The sequence below is a fragment of the Falco biarmicus genome, chromosome 2, assembly GCF_023638135.1.
Source record: "Falco biarmicus isolate bFalBia1 chromosome 2, bFalBia1.pri, whole genome shotgun sequence".
NCBI classification, from domain to species: domain Eukaryota; kingdom Metazoa; phylum Chordata; class Aves; order Falconiformes; family Falconidae; genus Falco; species Falco biarmicus.
The window spans coordinates 21550068-21576120 of NC_079289.1; the positions used below are offsets into that span (position 1 = coordinate 21550068).

The window sequence follows — 26053 nt, forward strand, 5'->3', positions numbered from 1 at the left end:
CCTTTTTTTATCCTCCTTTCTTTCCACTGTGAAACAGAAAGTCAAATATTAGTGCAGCTAACTCTTATATTACAGATGAAAAGGAAAAGTTTAAATGTCCTGTTTCAATGAATGAATTGTCCTGTGAAGTGTGTGGCAATCTTTTGTTTGCTTAAGAATATTACCATAAGGGAACAAAGGCTCACAGCCCCCTACCTGGACTAAAGGCTCATGTTAATGCTGAGACATGGATCAAGTTCTTTCAGCACTAGTAGCAGTTGATTATTACCCGGTTAGCTATAAATCTAAATACTTGCTTTTATCTTCTTTCTTTCTGTAGACATTTTAAAACAGATCTGGTTTAAATATTTACTCACGAAGAAATGAGTTTGTGAATTGCTAGAGGCAAAGTTGAAAGGATTCTATAATGAACAAGTAAAGAGAGTATTAGAGGCCAGGAGAATTGCTATCACCTTTGTGTAAACTTTAAAGGGGACACAATGACTTATGTGTGTTCTTAGGATGTCAAAAAATTAAACACACAATGATACAGTTATATTTCAATTTGTTTAGTTCAGGTAAATAAACTGTAAATACCAATCATATATATAGGGTCAGCATCTAAACATTAGATTAGAAATAAAAGCATGGTTTTAAAATTACTCTTTATGTTCACTTTGTAAAGTGAAGACATTTTTCTCACTTGAAGACTGTTTTTTTTTCTCAACTGAATGACAGAAAAGGACTCTTTTGAACAGGGAACCAGAGTGAAAATCCAATCAATCAAAGATGTAGTTTCTGCAGTGGAACATAGCAGACTGGTATCTGTCCAGCAGAGAAACAGTGATGTACATACAATTCAATGATGCTTTTTTCTCAGCACCAATTTGGGCTTGCGGAGTTCACTCCCCTCTGTTCAGGACAGTGTTGCGCTGTCCCAATGGTTACGCTTAAACTGTTAATGAAACTGTTCAGTAAGCTAAATTGTGAATCTATCCATGATACAAAAAGATTTAAAGTAACGCCCTTCTTAAAATTGTTTTTAAATCTAATGAGTTTGTTAACCCCAAAACACATGTGGTGGCACAAGTGAAGGAGAGACGTGGGAAAGGCTGGGATAAGGAGCAGAAGATTTTTCCAGATACTATTGCTTTCTTTGAGCAAGCATTCTTTTTTCAGCTCATCTGCCTTAGCAAATAAACAAAAAACATTACAAACCATATTCCTTATCTCCTTTTGAAGATCCAAGGAAATGACAGATTAAAAATGAGGCAAGAGAATTATTTTATCAGCTTGGCTTTGTTGGCTCCTCCTAACCAGTGTTTCCTGCTGTATTATTAAATTCAAAATACGGAACAGCATTAGAGTCACCAGAATCCTTTAGCCTCTGGACAGTCTTTCTACTAAGCAGATGAACCTGCGACCTTGAACTTTTTCAAGTTATATTGAAAAAAAATAGCTCCTAGTACTTCCGCTTTACTGTTCCTTTCTGGATCAATCTACAGTCAGCGGTGTTCCACTGTTACGTGCAAATTCAGTCTGGAATTGGACTGTATAAACAGTTACTTTGGAATAAATTGTGAGAGTCAAGGAAGAGAGGAAATGAACACCTAGCTGCCAAGAGCATTTTACAGCCAAACTACCGCCAAAGGAACAGCCTTGTCCTTCTTTATTTTTGTAATTAGCTGCACTATAATTTTTTTTAAATAATCTTTTACACAGTAAAATATTGCACAGTATGTCCAGCCAAACTTACTTTTCCTTCTCCAGACTACTACTGCTTGTCTTCATGACATAAAGCAAGGAGCATGGGAAGCTGGGGTGGGACAGGATGGGGGCGGGCTATCATTCTGTGTGGGGCTTGGGAAACTAGCCTCTACAAGTTTCAGGAAATAAATGCGTTCTTTGCTTCAATGAAGCAGAAATGTTTTGTTGATGAAGTCACAGCAGTGGAAGTATCTACAGTTTGATTTTACCATCATGTGTATTTGACATAAAACTGCACTTGGATCTGAAATTGCTACTTTTTTTGCCCTGATCTGTATTTTGAGATACTGGTTTCAGTGATTGTAGTTTCAAATGCAAAAAATATCTTGAACTAGAAAATAAGCAGTTTTTACTAAGATGAGGAATTAAAGTAAAGATTACGGCTCATTGAGACTAAATAGATATCACAGAGCATAGTGTAAACATTACATTTCCGTGTGAGGCGTCCGTATCATGCCTGCTTTAAATTTTGTTTCTTTAAGGAACTTCTACAACATTTTGATGACCTCCGCTAAGACTGATTGCAAAGCTCCCTTTACAGTTTTCTCCTGTAGATATTTTTTTTTTATTAGTGTGCTTCTGTATGTTTGCAGAATTGTTTTTCTGAGAAGTAAACGTAAGTGTCCTAAACTGCAGCTGAGTTTCACTCTTGATATCTACAAGGTATGTTGTTACAGTAATGGAAGGTGCTGGTAAGGGGTGAAGTCTGGTAGTATTTCCTTCTTCCTGGTGTTAAAAGTAGCTAGTGTAGGAAAAGTAAGATTTGGTACAAATCTACTTCCTTACATTTACAAGATTAGGATCTGTGATTTAGCAAACATTCATGTGATTATAGTGGGTATAGGGTATGTAAGGACTATACTTCAGAACAAAGAGGATAAAAAGCTAGAAATCACGGGCTGGAGGGGGTATTTGTAGGGTGACAGAGTACGCGATGAACTGTAAGCGGGGCTGGAAGCCTGCTGGCTATATGTGTGTTCTGTAAAACACAGAGAAAAATCCCCACTGTCTCAGCTTTGCTGGAGTTTCTTACGTTACTTTATTAAACATAAATAAGCATTTTAACTTGAGAGTAATTTTTGGGTGACGTTTAATTCCTTGTTAGTTCCTCTGATTACATAGCAGAATTTCAATTTACTTGTATCACTTTCTTCTGTTTACAGAATTTTGTGATTTGAAAGCTGTCAGACACCAGATGATGTTTTTCCAGTTATTAAGTTTTTCTGTAATATTGTTTTGGTTGTTTTATGCAGTAAACTTTGTATTACTAATGCAAAGCAGCCTTTGAAATTAGGCTGCTTATGTGCATATGAGGCAACTGGCAGCTGAAAGTGTGTAACAAGTGAAATCATTCTTAATTATTTGGTTCCATTCCAACATATATGTCCACCTTATTTCAGTATTTTTTTCTTATTTGGGGTTACCTAACAGCATCTCTCATAATTCTCTTTCTCATGTTGTACACTGATAGAAAGCAGCTGGAATATTGTATAAACCTTTCACAAAATTTATAAGCATTGATGCTAATCTAAGTACAGCTAATAACATCACTAGCTTATAAATGTCAGTACTTTTTTTATTACAGACACATTAGCTTTCCATTATCTCATAACTGAAATGCACAATTTTGTAAAAATGTAGTCAGTCTGATATTTTCCATATGTGACCTGATGGTAGAGTAACTTATCTTCAGGAAGTCTGAAACAAATTTGACTAGGTGTTTCAGAGAGATGAGGATTGCTATTCATGTCTTACAAAGTTTTACTACAATTTCATTTCTTTCGCTCATCATACATCAAAGACAGTTAACCTAGAAAACATTTATGTTTTCTATTCCTTGTTGTTGGTAATTGTGATGCTTCTGACCCACTGGGAGAAGAGTCACGTATGACTTGGAGCCAGACAGCTCTTTTTCTTCCTGTTCTGACTTTACATGCAGGGCTCCCCTCCTAAAACAAAAAGTTGCAAATGAAGAGGGGGCAGATTTTTCTTGCTTTTAATAACAGAGATGTAGCCACTGAAATTAGTTATAACAGTTCTGAAACGTTACTTAATGGAGAGGAAATATAAATTCATTGCATAGTTTAATTGTGTTCCAAAACGTTCTTGCCTAGCTCAGAGAATAGCCTATTTTTGCGTACTCATTCCCAACTTACTTTCACTAACACCTGTTCTCTGTACCTCTCATTTCTGTGCACCTGTATCTATAGAATTACTTCATTATGTAGCTTGTTATCACTAAATACGTATTAGAGTTAGTAGACAGAACTACTCAGAAGTGTGTCCCTCATTTCCATCCATTATCCCTTCTATTCCTCTTCTTCCACAGAAGGAGGTGTGGAGTGTGCCAAAACACAATGGGGGAGGGAGAAAAAAACCCCACCCCTACATTATTCCATAGAATAAAATTTAACATTAAAAATGTTGAAATAACATTGCAAGGAAGTGCTACTCCCAAACCCAACAGAAACTAGCTAGAAAAGTAGCTAGCCACTTTACCAAGGAATCAAAATTGGGAAGTCAAAGCTCTTGGGGCTTCCAGTCAGTCTAAACTGTTAAGACTTTCATCTGCTTTCTTGCACTATCTTTAAATATTTTGTTCTATGCAGTGTACTTTTTCCAGAGAAAAATTTGTTTTATCAGAAAGATTTTTAATCATGTGTAATATAGCTTTGTGCTGCAAAATAGTAGGCAAGGGCTGTTCTAGTGAATTGATTCACTTAATAGCAACTTCTGCAGAACAGAAGCACTCAGTATAGCATGTCTGCTTTGTTATGAAAGATTTATCATTTGGGTCTATATTAAAAGGATAGTAACCTAAACAACTTTACTAATCCTAATGAGCATTTGAAACTTTCTGATGATTGAAGCTCTTACAACGACAGGGAGCAGGGTCACTTACTCTGTGCCTGCTACCTCAAATTTAACTTTAAGGTTTCTTTGCACAGTTAATCTTCTCTTTTTTCTTTTTTTTCTTTTTTTTCTTTTTTTTTTTTTTTTTTTCATAAAGTGTGTGCTGGGTTGACCTTGGCTGGATGCTGAGTGCCCACCAAGCTGCTCTCACTCGCCTCCTCAGCAGTATGGGGTAGTGGTGGGTGGAAATAAGATGGAAAAAAACCCTTGTGGGCCAAGATAATGGCAGTTTAATAAGCAATAGAAAAAGTTGCACACACAAAAATGAAGGAAAACAACATATGTTATTCACTACTTCCCATCAGCAGGTGATGTTCGGCCACTTCCGAGGAAGCAGGGCTTCTGTACATGTAGCAGTTGCTCCAGAAGACAAATATCATGAATAAGAATGCCCTCCCTTCTTCCTTCTTTCTCTTAGCTTTTATACCTGAGCAGACATCATATGGTATGGAATATCCCTTTTGTCACTTTGGGTCAGCTCTCCTGGCTGTGTCCCCTTCTAAGATCTTGCCCACCCCAAGCCTACTGGTGGGCTGGAAGGTTGGAGGGTAAGCAGTAGACAAAACCCTGGTGTGTTATCACCACCTTCATAGCTACTAATACAAGCACAGTGCTATGAGGGCTGCTACAGGGCTTAGCCAGACCCAATACAGGGTCTGTGTCAAGTAACCCAGTTCAAACTACAAACTAGAAAACTTGTCTAGTAGAGAATGCTTTAGAAATACGCATACTATAGGCAGCATTAGCCTTGTCAAGTATTTAGAAGTCCTTAAGGTTTAAATATCTGAATAGGCCCAGAATCCTGACTCTAAAATTGCATCACAACTGGCCTGCTTGCCAGCTGCCTAATTGTGCAAACACTTCAAAACCTAAGGCACCTAGAACCATTTATAGACAGTGGTCTCCATGAGTGTTCCACTGATGTGGGTCCAGGTGGCATGGACACGTTGCAGCTTTAGATGAGGCAAAAAGGATTGGGCTTCACTTGCTTTCCCCTGACTGCTGTGGAAGGAAATGCCTGCGCATGGACTGGGCAGGATGCTTGCAATAGGTGCCGAATTGGAGAATACAAACCCCATTCTATGTCAGCAGTTGATCCAATAGGTAATGGGATTAGAATTTAAGGAGGCACTTGTGAAGTTCTATGTACTTTTCAGTGGTCATCCCACAACTTTTGCAACACTGAGCAGCTGTGTGCCCAGCTGTTTAGTGCTGCGGGACCTGTGCCTATTTGTGATCCTAGTTTCATGCCTTATCAAATAAGCCTGAATACAGCTCAATCGTTCTAAGGTATCTTCTTAAGATAATTACATTGTTCATAATTATCTCATTCTGACTGCAATCACAGTGACAGTTAAATAATAAATTTCAATTTAATACTCAAGTGTTTCAAAAAGATAGGAAACGCTTATCTGCTATCTTTGCTGTTTGGATACGCTACTGAAAATATACCAGTAAGACTATTCTTTTACTGAATAAAATTTGTTTAAATACTGAAGAATTTGATTGTATTTTTGAAGTAAAACTTAAGCTGTAAATTAGTGAATTTTCATTTAAATTATTACCTGTTTATTCAACCAAACTTTCCTCCCTACTTCCTGCTTTATGTGTTTGTGTGAAGTACAGGTGACTGGGTCAGGCTTTCTATTTCAATTACTCTGTTCTTTAATCTCAAATAATGGCCAGTCCTCTCTTTTGCTTCTCACTACCTTTGTATTAGTAGATGCGTTGAGACTGACCTGCACATCCTAGAGGAGGTCTGCTGGTAACATCCAATGGAACTGTAAAAAGTTGAGTATAGTTCTCTGAAGGCTTTGCAAAATTTAGCAAAAATCAATGCATACCAAAAAAAAGGAAGAAAAACTTAAACAGACAAAAGGTTTACCTCTGTATCCACCCCGCAACCCCCAGTAAAAAGTATCATCAACAGGAAGGAAAGTATGCCATAGTTTTCCAGAAAATGGTTTATGAGTAATGGGATGAAACTTTGTAGTTGTAAATTCATGTGGAGCATCAGGAATACATTCTAAAATAAGATTTTTTGAACCAAAAAAGTTTAATGCACTGGTTTATGCACTATAATGAGTAATCCTCTGCATCAGGAAATGAATCTGCACAAAAGAATCATTGAAAAATATTTCTGCTGTTTTAACTGGTATGGGTTTTGTACCTTTTCATTCAGAAAAGTGTGGTCTTTGTTTCTTTCCTTGATTGTAATTGTAGTTGTACTTCTGTAATGAAAATATTTTCTGAGCAGCTGTAAAAACACAAAATGTTCTTGAGATACAAATACATATTTCTGTGGCGTATGCAAGACCAAGTGATGGTTCAGTAACATAGACTTTACAGTAGCAAAGTCAAACAAAACTTGGATTGAATGCGTATTTCTTGCTAGTATGTTTTTTTTTTCTGGAGGCTGTACAGAAGGATGTGCTTTGAATCCCCCTTTTCTCTGTGTCATTTTTCAAGGAAATTGTTAAACCTTTTCTTTTATTACATATGGTAATTATAGTGTGTGATTTTTCTGTAGGCAAAACATGGCTTGTTAGATTGATTTCACACACGTTGCCATAATAAAGGCTGTGTGAGATGGATTGTGAAACTTTTTTCTGGATCAACATGTAGATAGAAAGTTCCACAGTGAAGAGGTTTTTGAATGCATGATTTTTCTGATTGAGGTGGCACTTAGTGGAAAAAGGAAGTCCAAACTGATGCACCAACAGTGAAAACCATCCATCTTCCAGTAAATAAACAATATTGTAACCTGATTTTGTCTTGCAAAAGTAAAAATTAGGGGGTTTCAGGTGGGTCTGAAAATAATACATTTTCCTTTGGTTCGAGGGCAGTCATGTATGTTGCATATGTTTTACGGAAAATACTAATAAAAGTGCTAGTAAGTGATAAATAAGGAGGCAGAATACTTATTTTAACATGTCAATTAAGACATTTGTACTTTTTGAGCATTCATAGTTTACTGCCTCTCTGTTGTCTTCTGACTCAGGAAGATCGCTACTTCAGTAGCTAGCTGACAAATGAAGGAATGCTTTAGCTTTTACAGCAGAGCAAAAATACCAAATGAAAACAACCCTTTCTGGTTCTTTCCTGGCTGTTTCTTTGTGCAAGGTTGTGATGTAATGCAGTTGAGATGCTGCCATAAGGTTTCCTCTTCCACAGTTGGTGGGCTTGTGTCCCACCTTTGTGCTGATTGACCTTCATAGACATTCCTGTGACTGTAAGAGGCTATTGATACAAAGTGCTTTCTTGCTGACAAACATTTCCTGTCATTCTGCATCCCTACCATTTAAGTTCTAGATTTATCTGGATTGAGCTGAATTGGATTTGTTGTCTGAACACCTATCAGAGTGTTTGTTGATTATCATGGAGCCTGTGGATCATTTCTTTAATGCCTGCATTATATTAGTCTCTGGTTCTGTGAAAGAACTTTCCTTCCTGACAGCTTAGAATTCTTTGGGGGGGAAATTCCTTCTTCCTTCCTGAATACTGAAGGCTAGGTTTCTGAGAACAGAGAATTTGTCTTTAATTGTTTTTAACTACTGCATATTTGAAGCATGTTGAGTGTAGCCAGTGGCCCATAGGTGTCACAGTTGTTGTTTTTGGCCGCTAAAAATAATTTCAGAATTGTAAATTTAAGTGTTATTGCAAACCTCTTAAGATACATGGTAAGATTAGAATTGTGTCATCTTCAGTTTAGTTTCCTGAGTGAACACAGTATATATAATGCTGTTGTCAATTATTTACCCTTTAAAATCCTTTTGACCCTGATGACTAATTTCTATCCATACTGATAGAGTAACAGAGACCTTAGACAAGGAATTTTCTGATATTATGAAAACAAGTGATCTAATAGTGAACAGGTAGCTACATTAGTGCACTTAATGAGAAGGTTGTAGCATAAGCTCCTACCACGTTTGTCAACAGCAGAAAATCAACAGAAAGTAAAACAAATGCCAATTTCTGGACCTCTTGAAAGTGCTCATTTATTATGATGGGGGGAGTGGAACAGGAAAATTTGAGTACTGGAAGTCTGAAACTTTAAGAAATCATCTACTCTAATATAAAATCTAGAAGATTAGAATTGGCAGTCCCTACTTAGCTGTTAGCAATATAAATATTAAATGATTTTTAGAGTGAGCAGATGTAATGTAAATGGCTTCCATCATACATAGAATAAATTAGGAATGGAAATGTTGTTTTTCAACACTATTTGTTTATAATCTCTGAAAATGTAATATGTAAAATATGTGTGATCTTAAACTAGTTATGTTTTAAGTAGATGGTATGAAGTTGAGGTGATATTTGACCATGCTGAATTGCACTGAAAGGCATTGGCTTTCTAGCTTCAGCATGAGATTTGCACTAATTATGTGTAATCCATTTTTACCTACTAAAGCATGTATTAATGTATTTCAGAGAGAAGACAGTATTCCAATGTAAATCTCCTTGAAAATACATTCCTCATTGCTTGCTACATTATGATGGAAAATGTATAGCTTGAAATGAAAATGGAAATGTCAGCTTGTGATTTTAAAATAAATTTAATCAGGTTCCATTTATTCCATGAATTCACATCACAAGCTTATGCAGCTGTTAGTAGGAGTTTACATAAGTGGTGCCCATCTGGCATTCAGAACGTTACATCAAATCAGTATGTGGTAACATATAGGGCAGATTATGGATCTTTGTTCTAACTCACAACTGGCAACTCTGTCTGCTAATCCCAGTGAAAGCTTCAGTTTGAAATACAAAACTACTTTTGAACTTGCATATCCTTCCCCACAGATGTCTGGAGACTTGGTGATCTGTTTCTTTAATGATTCCTTTTAAATCGGGGAGTGAATTGTTGCATTAAGAGTGAAGTTAGGGATTCATTGTCTGATCCTTAAACACCCATTTTAAGAGCATGTTTTATATAACAAAAGAAAGCTGAGAAGTGACCAAAATACTTAGTTTTCATGTTTTTGTGTGTTAAAAAGTCACTGTAGAGAGCTCACTTACTAGGTTAAAAAATTCCTTGGTGCATAGAATGATGACATTTCTTCACCTAAAATATGAACAAGCAGTTTGCAAACATATTTAGTTTTGTTTCTTGACACTGTTAAGTTCAGTTAGAAAATTAAATTCTCATCTTAACTGTGGAGTATGAGAATTTCAATATGTTTTTTCAAACCAGTTTACCATACTTTTGTTTCTAGTAGTAACTTGTGCAACCTTTCATCTTATGAGTCAATCCTATAATTAGTATCCTTCTTTGCCAGAGGCATACTGCATGTTTGTTTTAGGTACAGAATGTCTGCAAGAAATTTAACTTAATCATTACTTTTTAATGTAAGAGCTGGTTAGCTCAATTACACTAGATTAAAGTGAACTTGAAATTCCTGAGTTAGAGAAGGGGCTAATCGTTGACCTGTACTGAATAAGTACTATTTCCTATGGTTTTTTTTCTTATGCGTACTTACTAATGTGGTTAGCCCTTTAGCCCAATCTTGCAGTGACTATGAGCAATTATCTGTTCATTGTATGGAGTGGGTTTGCAAGGTTGTTATTTAACTTGGCCATTAAGTTGATCAAAGTTATTCCAGTATTGCATAAGTTGCAGTAAAGCTGCAAAACTTTTTTTCAGTTAATTTTAACTGTATTGTGTTTAGGGGTAATCTGAAAAAATAAGCAGTATTTACAGGTTTTCAGTGATCTTTTTCAGATTTTTGTTTTTACACCTCTTCTAACTAGAGAAGTGTTGGACTATTTTAAATGTATGGATTTAGTAACATGCTTTTAAGCTGTGTTCAAACTGAAACTACTAGTTTAAATTTATCTCTCATAATCACCCAGCCAATTCTGAGAATGGTTGCATTAGCGCCACTTCAACAGCAGTGAGTTTTGGTGCCTAAGGTATAAACACATACTGAGTGCTATGGCTTTTGGGTACAGAGTCAAAGTTGTGACTGATGTGAGTAATAAAATACTGCTAAACAAATATGAAGTAGTGGGTTGGGGTTTTTTATTCTACTTTGTGCTGGTAGATACTGTTGGCTATGTTGCTCAGCTACAAAATACTTAGGCTGTGTTTCTCTTACATTTCTTGTTTTTTTAAAAAAAATACAGTAGAAAACGGAATCCATCTAGGCTGAAAATTTCCATATTACCAACTTTCTATTAAGAAAATCATTGTCAAGCAAAAGAACACTGAAATATCACTCCAGAGGACTGGAATTACCTGGAGAACTGGAATGTACTGAAAATAGGGTAAGATGTGATAGCTTTAAAACAGGAGTTGTGCACCGAGAGCCTTGTAATTTCTCATTATAAACAAATGCCTCATGAGCTGGGAACAACCTAATAGACGGATCTAATGTTGCTAATAATCACTTGTATCATTCCAGTTGTACTCTGCTTCACTCACCTTTAATTTTTTGTGTGATTGGCCTCACGCATTCTCACTCTTACTGGTTCACTTGTGCTAAAGCAGTGCACTGCCAACCTCCTCTTTTACAAAGATCATAGAGTGATCTCAAGTGGTTTTTTGGGCAGTGACATGTGCCTTTGAGGCTGTGACTGTTTCTTAAAAAGATTAGCTCTTTGTTGCAGCTTTCTTAAATAAAGGTTTGTATCCAACAATTTTATTATCATTGAAGTCCAGTAGTATAATTGTATGTGCATACTACTGAATGTAATCTATAGTTACCATATCCACATGTGGAAATGGAGGCTGGAGTTAATGCACCCTAATTTAGGCATATAAAAGTTACTGCTTAACACTGAAGCTGTCAGCCCAAACTCCCACTGATAATCAGTGGAGAGAATTAGGTACCTCAAGAGTTCAGGCAAGCCAGATAAGGTAAGCTTCAATGACTAATACTAAGCAGTCTTTCAAGCCATGTCAGATTAATTACTTCTCTGGAGACTTCTATTTCTGGCTCTGTTGTAGAAAGAGCCTAAGGTGAGTAGCTCTCACTTTGTCTTTAGACCTTCAGACTTCTAAAGTTGGTTTCATCTAGATGCCAATACCGCATTAGATGAAAACTGCAAATTCAACATTGAATGATTGTATCTGTCTTCCTCTTACCTAAAACCTGATTTTCCTCTTGCCTTTTTTTAATTTCAAGGAGGAAAATTGAATTTTTTGGAGTGTAGGTTATTTTTTTTTTCACTCCTGCTAAATAAGTTAAAAATTAAAAAAAAATAAAAATAATTTTCTTATTCTTTGATGAAATGTTTCTTACAAACCAAAGCTCCCATTCTGGGAAAACTTCCAAAGTTAGAATGTGCCAGAATTGAGGCCTGTAACCATAATTAGATTCCTTTGTATGTAGTCACTCTGGTACAGGTTTTATTTACATTGTTGCATGCGTTATTCCCTGCTGGGCCTTTATTGGTTTAAAGCACAGGATAGGCAAAACCTGTAATTCCATGTCTGGCCTTACTTGCTACACGCTATTTTATATTCCATGGAGAATATGAGTTACTGATTACCACTGGGCTTTTTTGTGGTTCTACCACTGTAAAGCAGTTGTTAGAAATTTTGCAGTTGTTTTTGACTTCTGTCTTTACAATAGAAGTGGTGTAAAATGTATAGTGTCTGTTATAAATTTAATGAACTGTAACAGAGAAATTGAAGTCAAAACAGTCAAAGGTGCTCAAAACTGTGCATCCTTACATGACAAACCCAGAGTAGGATGCCTGCCTCTTGACTGTGGATATCTATGGTGGCCACCTCTGTAAGCTGGTGACCTTAGGCTCACTCTAGATTCAGTGAAGAGGAATGATCAAGGGAGGTATTTAAAACAAATCTGTTCAATTGGACCCTAAAAGAGCCTTTCTCCCCACCCCCCATGCAGAGGAGGTTCAGGTGACTCCCTCAGAAGCAGATGTTTCTTCTGGTCAAATGAATCTTTCCGGCAGAGCCTGCCTTTTCAAAGATAACTTTTCAGAGCATCTTCTGTATTCCACAACTAACTCCCACTGATTTCCGTTAAAGAGGGAAGATGCTGTGTTTCAAATTAAGTCATGTAACAAAACAAGGACCTTGTACACAGCACCCTTTTGTTCTGTATGACTTGACTTTATCCCCAAAGCTTTAAGTTGTAAACTAAAAACTTTTTTATAAGCTATTATTATTTCTGACTTCAAAGCTTTTTCGTCTGTACTGTAGTCTGCATGTGCATGCTTACAGTTGCACAGTAGGAAACTTTCTCTACAGTAATTCATGACATTTACTTTAATACTTGCAGTATGACAATAAGCTGGCGGTGAATGTACAGTTTCTAAAGGTGTTAAGGCTGTATGTTATAAAATTATGAGAATTTATGTTTAATCCCATGCATTTCAGATTATTTACCAAAAAAGTGTTCCTTCAGAGATGCTGAGGTTGCAAAGTTAAACATGAAAAAATACTAGTAGGATTGGTTATGCAGCTCTTCCACCTTAATTCAGAACCATAATTCAGCCCAGTTGTGTGTATTATGAAACAGTCTTAATTATATAAATGTACTCTGTGTTTTCCACAGTACAGACATATTTCCCCCTAATGTGTGGAGATGGCTAACAGTTATATTTTAAAAAACAACCCCACCCACCCACCCACTCCCCAAACCGACAGCCACGCGGCATTCAGAAGTAGCTGACTTGCCTGGAGAATTTAACCTAAATTAGTGATATTTTAACATAATTATAACCAGGAAAAAAGTGGTGGGCAAGCCTAAGTATAGTTTATTTAATTCTGTTGCATTCTACATTTCACGTGACTGTTGGCTATGCAAAGAGAGGGGTCCTTATTACTTCTGCTGAAGCTTTACAACTGAGCATATTCAACTGGAGAGAAGTAAGCTTTTACCAAGCTCAGTTTATAGCCTAGTGGCTGAAACAAATCTCCATGGAAGTGGTAGAGAAGGCAAGTGAATCTGTGTCTCCTGCTTCTCACCAGAGGGCTCTTAAGCTTTTACAGAAGGCAGAAACTTCACTGTTCAAGAGTTGCATCTGAAAGGTGTTACAAGCCATGCTCAGTGATTTCTCCCCCCTCGATTTAATTTTAAAATAAGGCCCCAGATATTCTTTTTTCTCAGGAGAGTTTTAAGAGAAGGTGGAAGCCCCTCTCTGCCACTCTGAGTAATTTATGGGAAGAATAAAGTTTTAGTGTCCTTCTCCACGTTTCTACATCTGTATTCTGAGCATGGTGACTTTAGGTACCATGTTACTCAGTGTGACAGATCCTTCAGGTTCTCTTCTGTGTTTAACTTTGCACTGGATAGGAAGTATGTGATCTAATACAGGTTTCACAGATAGAGACCGTGGATTTTAAAATTACAGATTTTGGGGCTTAACTATTACATACTTAAGACCTGTGCCCAAAGATCAGGTCCTTTGTCACTCTTCAGAATGGATACCAAAATACAGTGGCATCAGTTTTAGATTTGCATTGATTTTTAGATTATTCAAAAGCTTATCTGGGAGTTGTGGGACTTCTGTATTTCATTTTGCATACATTCTCTCAATTGAGAAATAACCTTTTTAAAATTCAATGTAATAAATTCTTCCAGTATTGAATGCAGGTGCACCCATACATGTATTTCCAGATCTCTTTCAGTACTGATTTCTTATTTGTCACATCTTAGAAGTAGGCTCATTTTGCATGGGATTTTTAATAGCTGGAAGAATTTCCTTAGCATTTATCTTCTTGCATAGTCAGTAATAAAAATGTTAGTATGTGACAGAGATTTTTGAAAAGTGGAGAGATGTCTCTAACCATCAGGATTTCATTTTCCTTGCTGCTTTATTTTGTATTTTAATTGTAGGCCAGGAGGCAACAGGGGAAAGGTACTAAAATTTTATTAAAATTTCTGTCACTGCTGGAACATCTAGATCTCTGAACTTAGATTATTGGGCCAATTCAAAAACTTCCTTTTTAAGCAAAATAAGCAATGACCCTGCACATAATTTGATACTCAAATATAGTAGGTTTTGTACGGTATCACTCGTTTATATAATTCTTTATTTGAATGTACAGTCCCTGTTGTCTAAAGCTATAAAAACTTTGTGACTGAAAATTATCCCAATATACCCTGTGATTCTGATGACAAAACAGGTATCCAGTCTGCAGGCAGAAATGAAGTAGCTGAGTACTGTTACTATCTTTACAAAACGTATTAAAGCAAGAAAAATAACATAGCTCTTGAAACTGTACTGCATAGACTATTAATGATGTTTATCAAATGTTTTGTAATAAAATGATGTTTTGTAATAACAAATTTAGGGATACAGGCTTGCAATTGTTATGCAAGCTTTTGTTCTGCTCCCTGGGTTTTACCACAGCTGAACAAGGACAAAGAAGGAAATAACTGGGGTAGACAGTGAAGTGTAAGAAATTACTTATCATTGAATCAGAGGGAGGTGAAAACTCTTGTATAATTGATTTACAATTCACTACTTACTTTACTGGGATTTATAGAAATACATATATGTAGTACCTTACCAGTTTCAGTGGTTGTGGATGTATGTGGCAATTACACTTGAAATGCATACACTGTGCCAGCAGTGCGTAACTTCAAGAGTGTGTATGTTCCCTGCCCAAGTGAGGGCAAGAAGTGTTATAGCTATCCTGCCAGTCCTCAGCCATGGTTACAGGATGGATCTGTTCACGCTGTCATGTTTCAATCCATGCATCAATCTACGAGCTCATCACACAGCGACTGTAAGTTCTTGTTTGAACCTTTCTGAACAGATCTGTAACCAGTATACATGGGTTTCACGATGTTCAGTTACACTGTTGGTTAATGAGAGTGAGTTACTTTCTGTTGGCTAAAGAAACAACCTTTAGACATGCTTGTTCTTACATTTACATACATGCCTTTGTTATTTAACTAGTGAATGTATAGTTAGATTCTAAAAGGTATGTGGACTTCTTTAGAAAACAGGTAATGGCAGTAGTTACCCACTTGAAAATGCTGTGCATTTAGGCAATACAGACTCTTCTGCTGCTTGTGTGGGTAATGCCTTGTGTAAGTGTTTTGGAACTGAGAGTGATAGAGTATGTATACAAGCAGTAACTGTCAAAAACAGACTTAATTGACTCAAATACTGCACCAGGTTGGTTTTATTCTGTAATTAGGTAGTCCTAAAGATGGAATAAAACTGCAGATATGAATACAAAAGAACTACTTTGTCCTTCAATTTTCTGTTGAAAAGACAAAGCAACTTTCATAGCCTGGGTGGGATGGATGCATTCTGTAGTTGGATTTGAACAAGGGAATATCATAAAATACTGTGTTCTTCACAAAACGTGTAGGAAAGAATTTGGTTTAAAGTATAGGTTACAAGTGAAGTATGGAAATGGGTTTTCTGCTGTATCTAGCAATCTCATATATTCTGACACAAACTTTATGTGATACTGATCTAATACATGAAAAACACCTGAGAAAGAAATTGCATTTTCTGCCAAATAGGTATCAGGCACCACAACTGTCAGAAGTGTGTAGTGAGCTGCTAGAAGCAAAAGTCAGAAAGGTAATTGCTGACACCACCACAGTTACATTAACAACAATATATACTTTGTGCCAACAGATGATACTAGGTATTTCCAATCTACCGAAGAGAGGCGTGCTTGCTGTCTTTTCACATTGATAACTAGTTATATCGGGGGGGGGGGGGGAGCACGTGATGCGGAGAGCAGGGAGAATATGTAGTTCAGCAGTGACACAGATATTATCTCACTTCCTCCCATTTTTGGTTTTTTTTCCAGGTTATTTGATGAGGGCACCAGTGATCTGTGGCTTTATTCTTCTGTAGTAGTATTTTTAACGGCCACTTCTCAAAGGTGAAAGTTTTGTGTATGAAACAACATTGCTTTTGTGCCCATATATCAGTTCAATTTAGATGACCATGGTAGTACCAAGAATTAACATCCCTTAATTGCAAGAAAAGCATCTTACAGGGGTTGAGTATGCCCTACAGACGTAGTGGTGTGTGTCCAGTACTATGGAGTTCATATATGTTTTAAATTCATATACATGGTGTAATTGTTTCACCATTTTAAACATAAAAGGCTGTCAGCAGTTGGGAGTTTGTGAAAATACTCAGTGCAAGATAAATGGTCTTGGAAATGAACAAATTAAATTCCAAAGATTTTAATTTATAAGCACATTTCTCAGGATTTCCAAACAATGGATAAATACTTGAATAGTCATTTTCTCCCCTAGGGCTTTTTGGTACATTTATTAAAAAAATAACAAAACCAGCAAAATACAACAAAGAAGTTGTAGGGCACTAACTTGGAAACTAAAGGCTTTAAAGTCAGCCAGTACTTGGAGTACATTTGAAAAATGTGGTTTGACATGATGAACTTTTGGGTGTAGGCCATGCACGCAAATGGCTGTCCTTTAACAGATGTTGGGAGACTCTCCCTCTCCAGTGTTTACCACAGTCTCCAGCAGTAATATTTAATAAAGTTTCTTACCTCCTCCTTGAAAGGAGGCAATCTGCTGCTTTGTAAAGACTCAGAAGTAGACTCAAGACAACTTACTTTCCGTTGATGTTAATGCTCAGTAGTATTACACATGTATTTTTTATAGATACCTGAATTGTATATACACACATCATGTGTATACATAATACGTTTCTTTTGCTTATTTTGGACTAGGTAGAGGTACTGCCCTTTTTTTTAAAAGGAACATAAACATCTTTTAAACTTTTTCAAAATGAACGAGTTTCAAGACGAGTCACGTTGCCTTGAATTTTTCATGGATCAAGAGCACACGTACAGATGGCCACTGCAGTTTAGCTGACAGGCAGTAACTTGTTAAATTATTGTGACTTGAGGGTATGTCTGAGCCTTTAATGCTTGTCAAATTAAGGCTGATACCATTGACTTGGGGCAATCAATGTAAAGATAATGGGCAAACACTTTTTATAATTGGCAAATGCTCCTTTCCCCTCTCTTGACCAGAAATATCTATATTTCAGGAATTAACAACATTTCATTTTACCTTTGTGTCCTATTTTCAATCCTGATTGTAAAAGATGGCACTCTATCCAATGTTACTATGGTACGGCTATCCTTTTTGATGTTTTGATGAGCTTTGTTTTACTTAGTAGACCTTCTTTGGTTTAGCATGAACTTACTTGCCATGGTAAGAAAGAAAACCCAAACATACTATTGCACAATTTAGCCTCCTCAACTTTGGTAATTATTATTTTATTATTATATTATTATTTATTATATCCATGTAAGAAACGTAACATTTTGTAAGTTCTGTTTTCACATAGTTAATCTGCCACAGAAAGCTTTCTTTTAGGCATGCTGATTCCAGTAGTAACTGTTACTAATCGTGGTTCTGAAAAAAAAAAAAAAACAACCTGAGAAAATAAACATGAAAGAAGTGATAAAAGAAGTCTTTTTACATGTTACCTGTCTCTGATTGTTTGGCATAATAGGCCAAAAATCCAACTATGCTGTTTATTGGCAGAAGTTATAGTGATACAGCTGGGCTTCATATGTTCCATATTAGCTGAGTTACTGCTATTTAACCATCTTGGATTAACAGAAACTTCAGTTGATTTTAACAACCACACCTTTGCATATAATGGTATTACGATGTACTATTGGTTAATTAAGGGAAGAATGTGTATTTAGGCTTACCGATCAAAATTATCCAGGAGGCATCTTGGTATTTTGGGTAATTTTTCTTTAGTCCTAGCACATTTCCAGAATATCTTGGAACTGAGACTTAGAAAAGGAAATCTGTTTCTTAAATAAAATACATTTTTTCTTTTATTTTTGTGATGCATAACATGCATATGCTTTCGAGAATCATAAAAGGGTGCACCTCCTCCGTCCTTTCTTAATGTACCATGTCCAATTCACAGTGTTTAATTCCATATTTAAATTAAATCATGTAATCATTTAATAGATGTAAGTACAAGTTTGAAGTTTAAAGTGCACCTCCTTGCTTTACTGAAATGGGACCATTAAGTCTGTAAGCCTGAAAAGAAAGAGAGAGTTTATGAAAATGCATACATATCTTGAGTAACACTAAAAGCAGAGTTCAGCAATGCCCAACGGCCACTTCTACAATAGCAATCCACTTCTGAAATGTTGGGCTCTGCAGGGAAGATCGCTATCGTTATAATTAGAGCTACACTACAATGGACTGCTCACAGTAGCTATTCCAAAAAGTTCTTTGAAGGTGAAGAGGAGTGGTAGGCATTCTCAGGAATTGAAAATGGCTTTCTCTATTAAAAAAAAAAAAATATATATATATATATATAAAAACACCAAATAAAATAAATCTTAAATAACTAGATGGCTAAAATAAATTTAAACTTTTGCCATCCCCGTTTAAAATAAAATCACTGTATTTCCAGTTTGGCTATTGCTGATGGGCATTAAATAAATACATATAATTTATAATTTCCCAGAATATGTAATGTGTAATTATACTTGAAAGTAGGTACATTTTTGTGAGCAAATGAAGAGAGACAAAAATAGAGCAGCTGCACCTCCAGTGCTTTTGTTCTAATTTTGCTTTCAGAATCAATAATTCTTTTTCTATAATTATGGACTTGATTGTAAAGGTCTTTTCCAGTCTGAACAATTCTATGATTCTTTGAAGGCCTAACTCTTTAATGCTTCTAGGTAGGTACATTTATACAAGTAAGTATATTGATATGAAAAATATTTGAAGATGTCCTGATCAGCTTTTTATTGTCTTGTTTTTAAATACTTGTGCAGGCTGTCTTTAACCTTCTAAAGACTAGATCAGGCAATTGAGTTAAATTGAAAACCTGTTACCAAAGCATGGTACTTGATTTTCATGCCAAAGCGAAGCACATGTTGCTGTATAGATGGCTTTTTTTAAAATACAGGTTTACTGCTTCTCCCAGAATTATGTCCTGGAACTTCACATACCATGCAGAAATTTCCGCAGTCTGTTAAAAGTATAAGCTTAAAACTACAGCTGCAAGAATCCTGGAAGCTGAATGAAAGGTTTTCTCTGTGAAATATTGCAATATTCCGGCCAAGAGCATTCAGTTACGGCAAAAAGATTATGACGCTGGTTGCTTTTTCTTTTAAGTAACAGTGAAGATCTGGGAAAGAGGTCACAGAGATTAGCTCTGTGAGTAATAAGAACTACAGAGGAACATAGAGAAGGACAGGTAGCAACTCTTCAAAAGTACCCAAGACCCTGAATTGCAATTTTAGTCTGTTACTTGAAACAAAAATAATAGATAGACTGTCTGCTATGATAATGAAAATGATAACATTTCACCACAAGGACAGAGTTTCAGAATGTATTTCTAGTTATGTAGGAGACTTCAGTCTCTTCATTGACTTGAGCTTTGAGATCTGCTGTATTTTAGTAACTCAGAGAATGGTTGAGGTAAGAAGGCACTTATGGAGATCATCTGGTTCAACTCCTTTGCTCAAGCAGGCTCACCTAGAGCTGGTTTCCCAGGGCCATGTCCAGATGGTTTCTAAGCTTCTCTAAGGATGGAGACTGCGTGATGATGATTTATGCCAGTGCTTAGTGACCCTCACAGTTAAAAGTGTTCCCTGATGTTTGGAGGGAACCTCCTGTGTTTCTGTTTGTGCCCATTGCCTCTGGTCCACTGAGGAGAGCCTGGCTCTGTCCTCTTTGCACACTCCCCTCAAGGATTTTTACACATTGATGAGATTTCCCCGAGCCTTCTCTTTTCCAGGCTGAGCAGTCCCAGCTCTCTCAGCCTTCCCTCGTAGGAAAGAGGCTTCAGTTCCTCAGTCATTTTTGTGGCCCTTCATTGGACTCTCTCCAGTAGCTCCACTGTCCAGTTTGGCAAGTTAAAAGGATGTAAAAAGGTTTGCTATAAATTTGCTCTTCACACTTTTGATGTGATGGTGGAATGTAATAGTACAAATCAAAAGGTAAATGGAAATACTCAAGTAGATGTAAATGCAGTAACACTTGTTTCTCTTCACGTTGAAATCAGGAAATTAATAACTAAGCATTCTTTCTTCTGAATAACAGCCATGATCTGACCTCTCCACTTACCAGCAACTACATGATACTATAATACACATAAACTGTTTAATGTTGTGTGTCCAACATTTTTTAGTTTTGGATACTTTATTTCTTAGAAGTTAATATTTTCTTTGGTGTTGAGTGGTCCAAAGACTTAGAACTGGATGGAATGAAGTTTATTTTCAAAATACCTAGCTTTTTGGCAGTCTGGACATTATAAGAAAGCAATATGGTATTGTAAACACTTTGGTGCCTACGTTTGATGTGTGTAGAGGAAATACCATAATTATTTCAGAAATTTATTCCTGGTTAATAAATTCCATTGATTGCACTAAGCTAGTAAGTTCTTTCCTGCTATTATATTGGAGTTAAGGTATCAAACAATTGTGTGTATGTACAATTTGATTAGTGATTTTAATATACTCTGTCAGACATTTATCTCCCAATTTAAACTTATGACTGCGTGGACCATTTCTTAGGAAATTACAGTCTTTAGATTTTAACCAAATATTTTGTGGGTTAGATAGGCACATTTAACTTATTTTTATAAGTTAATAAAATATGGTTTGTGGGTTTTTAAAATTTTGCTGTCAGAGGAATACTCAATGTTTTGTTCCTTTTTCTCATAAAATAATATTGATGTGGACTTCCCAGTAGATTGAAATAGATGAGCTATCAAAATTCATAAGTTCTTAAAAAGAATTTGATTTGAAAAGACCATTTGTAATTTAAGATAGTTTCAGTAGCTGTAGTTAAATTTTGATACTTTAAAAATCGTTTTCACTTTCCACCTAAAAGTGACAGTGTTTATTCAAAGCTGGAAACATTGCTTAAGTCTTTACTAATACAGGTATGAAGTCAATCTGTTGACTTTTACTAGAGGTATTACCTGTATTTTGAAAACATCACTGAATAAAACAAAGCACAGTTGAAATCCTGGGTTTGATCTTGGAAATGACCATGGTGTTATTGTATACACAACCAAGCAAAATGATACCTTAGCTAGCGTTGGAACTTCTGTGGGTGTCTCAGTTCTGAGTTTTTCCTTATTAAGGGAAGTTAGGTATTTGTGACTCCCTCTGGTGGATAGCTCTGTCAACTGTACAGGAGGAAATTTTCTCCATATTAAAATCATCCGACATTAAAAATTGAGAGATCTTTGGTTCCATGGTGAAGATCTCATTCCATTCTCATGGACAGTCGGAATGTGTTTGTGTGCATCACCGCTCATTATCATTCATTTTGCATTGTATTTTTTAAGGATTTTTTTTATAAATGTGGTTGCTGATAATCATAGCTGTTTATGTGTGCAACTAATATTTATACTTTAGCAGATGGAACATCTTTTTTTCTATGCTACAAACCTCTTCTGTTTCCCAGACTTTCATTTACATGACTATATTTATGAAATTTGTACAGTTTGCCTTAATTAATTATTATTTTATTATATTTCAGGTACCACCAAAGTAAATCTTGTGAAGATCCCTTCAACTGCTTCCAGTCCTCGAGACACTGCTCTAGCAGCTGTTATATGCAGTGCACTTGCAACAGTGCTCTTAGCTCTCCTTATTCTTTGTGTTATCTATTGTAAGAGGCAGTTTATGGAGAAGAAACCAAGCTGTGAGTTTCCAGTTATTACTGTTTCTTTGTGCTATTTATATACCAGTATTAGTTTGCCAGATCTCTCTGTAGGTAAATAAATGAAATGTCTCCGGCATTCAGGTGAGTTTAGCATTAAGATGAACAAGCTAGCAGAAGCCCAAGATTCCATACAAGTTTGTCAGCTCAGTGTAGGTATTCCAGCTTCTACTGAGGAAACGCTGTGCAGCTGTCCAGAAATAGCCCAGCTGCATTAATTCTGTGCCATACTCTGTTAGATGCTATACGGACATATTTGGACCATCCGGAATCCAAGCTGGGGCGCCATTATAGAGTTGCAATGCCGATGTGGAAATACCAGCTTGGAGGATCTGTGCATCACACGCTATTGTGAAACACAGATTAGCTCATCAAGATGTGGCCACTGTAGATAGCAGATTTGTCATTAACAATTTTGGTTTTATGGGCGTATTCAAGATAAATTAAATGCCTAAGCCAGTTAGATTTTAAAAATCCGTAACAGCTTATCCATGTAATTCAGTTTGTGCATAATAATAATTTTTCTGCCTTTTCATTTAAATTAAGAAAGAGTCAAAAGCACTCTAGTTCCCATTTATAATTTTTAAGCACTGTATTAACATATTTTTATAGCTTCTAATGAATCCTGGATGTCAAACAAGAGTAATATCTAGAAAGAGTTCATGTTATTACTGCTTACAGCACAAGCAAAAAAAAAAAAAAAAAAAAAAAAAAAAAGATGAGAAAGGCTTTGTAAGAATTGTTCCTAACCTAGAAGATGCTTTACCATGTAAGTTTTGAGAAATTCAGACATAGTGAATTCAAACTTGAGTTAGTGAAGTTTAGTAACTCGTTTGCCTTGGCCTACAATTATACAGATTAAAGGAATTCTGCTGTTAATATGAAGCTCTTGAAGATAACGTAAACAAATTCCCTGTGGCTGAAAGCTGAATGTGGAGAATTTTGTATGGGAATCACTGAGAATTGTTAAACGCTGAGAAAAGATAACAGTGAATATGCTACATTCTCAAATCATCAAAATAAGAGCGGATTAGAAGATGCTTCCTAGAAGAGGCTGTAGTTGAACCAGCTGTTCTAGGGTTCTTTGCAAAATCTGTGTGCATTATGTGAAACCACATGATCATTGTAGATCTTTCAGTTGGAAAATGTATGGAAATACTGCGTAGTGTGACAGTTAAGCGTTCTGTGAAGACAGGAGGCTATGAACAGGAAAAAAGGTATCATTTACTAATATATATTTTTATTCATTTTGTCCAAAGGGTCTCTGAGATCACAAGACGTTCACTACAATGGCTCTGAATTGTCATGTTTTGATAGACCACGGCTAAATGAATATGACCACAGAGCATGTTGCCAGTGCCAGAGAAGAACATCACAGACATGTGGTATGTTTGGTCTACTAAAAGGTGACTGTATGGCATGATGAACATTTATCTAACACTTGAGTTGTGACATTTTAACTACAGAGCTAACATTGTGAAACTACTCTTTGTCTTGGGCTAATTTCTTAATAAGCAGATAGAATTTCTAAATAGCAGTTTGGTTATGATTTTTTTCCTGGTTTTGTTCCAGTGACCCTTCACTTGGACATTTAAAGCATTTTTCCTTTAATTTCATTTCTTTCTGATAAAAATAGCAATGCATCTGGCTTTGAGACTCAAATTACTGTGAAGGATTTACCAGACCGTATCTAAGAACATGATATGAACGCTAAAGGACATTAACAGTCGGAACAGTTCAAATCATTGAGATTTTGTGAAGTCTATCAGAACAGATGCATTTGATATTAACAAATACATAATTTAGCACAACAGCACAGGCTTAAATAGCATCCTAATATGTTAACTCAGAATGTGGTACTTCCTGTCACACATATCCAATTGAAAAGCAAATTAATTTTAGAAGTAGATACTCCTGACGGGCATCTATATTACTCTTGGAGGAAGGGCTTGGCTTTTGTAAGTAACTTGATTTTAAAGTAATACATTAAAGAACCCAATTTTTGCAGTAAAATCTCTTTTGTCAGTCCATACACTGTAATGTAACTGGCAAAGTAATACTCAAGCTTTGAAGGAGTACAGAGACTAAGTTCATACAGAGCTTTAACACTTTTAACATTATTAAATTAATTTTTATTCCTTAGGACCAGTTCACTTGATTCCATCACTGTGCTGTGATGAAACCTGTAGCATGGAACACAGCAGCCACAGTTGTGCTTTCCACTCACAGACTACGCTTAATGAAAGGTAACTTAGTTTTATAAATGTCTATTAAACATTAAGTATTTTTTATGCAGTCAAGTTAATACTTATACAGATAGAACAGCTGTTTGGAATGGAATGAGGGATTTTGATGAACTGTAGCCATATCCACCCATTTTGTGCAAAACCAGGTTTATAGTGAAAAATTTATTTTAAGTATTACTTAATAAATACTGACTTGATAGATCAGTTCCTCTGAAGAAGTGACTGACCTCTCACAAGCAGATAGTCTTCCTCTTACTCTTGGTACCTTAGATGCTTTGGTGATGCCCTCTTCTGCTATGGGTTAGCAAGGTGCTGCATAAACCTGTGAATCTGGGTGGACTGAGGTACAATTTAGAAGTGTTGTGAAGATTTTCTTGAGAACTCGTAATGACTGTGAGATTTGAAATAGCTAGTATTTCTGAATTTCTGCCAGATTGTAACGATTATTTTCTCCCTACCACCTGGATATAAATATAGTAGTAGAGCAGTTATTTCTACAGCAGTGCCATGAGCTAAATGTATAAAATTTATGGTGTCATTCAGAGTTTCCTGGTTACAGATTTTAACACAGGATGTGTTTATTTCTTTTAACTAGAATTGTTTTCCATATAAGGTTTAAATTGGTTTCCAGCTGTTTTGTTCTTATGGCCAAATGTAACTAAAAATGTAGAGGCAGCTTCTTCATAGATGTTGTTTATGCAGAGTGACTTAGTGACCTACGCACAAGATACAAAATACCTAAATTTTCTATAACGACTTGTTTAAATACCAGCAAGCTTGAGTTATCCTTATATACCACCAAGGCTGATGAGAGTTGTATACTTCGTGAGGGATCTTTTGGTTAAGGCTTTAAAAAGAAATGTTATATCCATGCTGTGGGGACATCAAAGATTCTGTGGTTCCTTTTGGTAGAAAGTAGTTTGCTCCAGTTTCCTGTGCTAGAATAATATATTTCCTTCAATTGTGGTGCAGTGTCCTGACTTCTGGCCTCATCTATGGAAATGCTTTGTGTATATATCAAAGCTATTAAAGCATCAGGTTTTGGAAATAAGGCTAAATATGTTATAGGCAATGTTAATGTGGAATGAGTTTTGTCGCGCAAATCGTTATTGTATGTCAGACTTAATATATCCTTTGCAGTTTTATAAATCTGTAGACAGTTTTTGGAAGTAAAACATGTTAGTACATCTTTTTGGTTTTGATAATACTTGTTTTGGTATATGATAGTAAAAAACATTACTGGGCTTTCAACAGAGGTAGGCATGTATAGTGCTCTCAGACATGTCAGTATCATCATGTCTGATACAGGCATGTCAGTACTTCACTTTAAATACACTTGAGATACCACTGAGTTTCTACTTCCATGTTCTTCCATTTCCCGTAAAATAAAAATAATCCTTATGAGAATTAAAAATCCTTGCCCTTTGATATTATGTCCTCTCCAAACGAAATATAACAGGAGAAAAACTTCCCATAGTTTGAAGGCTAGACAGAAAAAAACAA

At 36.0% G+C, this 26053-nt stretch overlaps 1 protein-coding gene across 2 annotated transcripts in view; it reads left to right on the forward strand.

Annotated features, from left to right (window-relative positions):
* Positions 1–26053, forward strand: part of TNFRSF19 (TNF receptor superfamily member 19) — a 58216-nt gene that overhangs the window by 28693 nt on the left and 3470 nt on the right. For both annotated transcript variants that reach the window (XM_056329705.1, XM_056329706.1), the window contains 3 exons: positions 22122–22286; positions 23564–23689; positions 24448–24550. In XM_056329705.1, coding sequence (XP_056185680.1) covers positions 22122–22286; positions 23564–23689; positions 24448–24550 — 394 coding nt within the window. The remainder of the gene's footprint in view (positions 1–22121; positions 22287–23563; positions 23690–24447; positions 24551–26053) is intronic.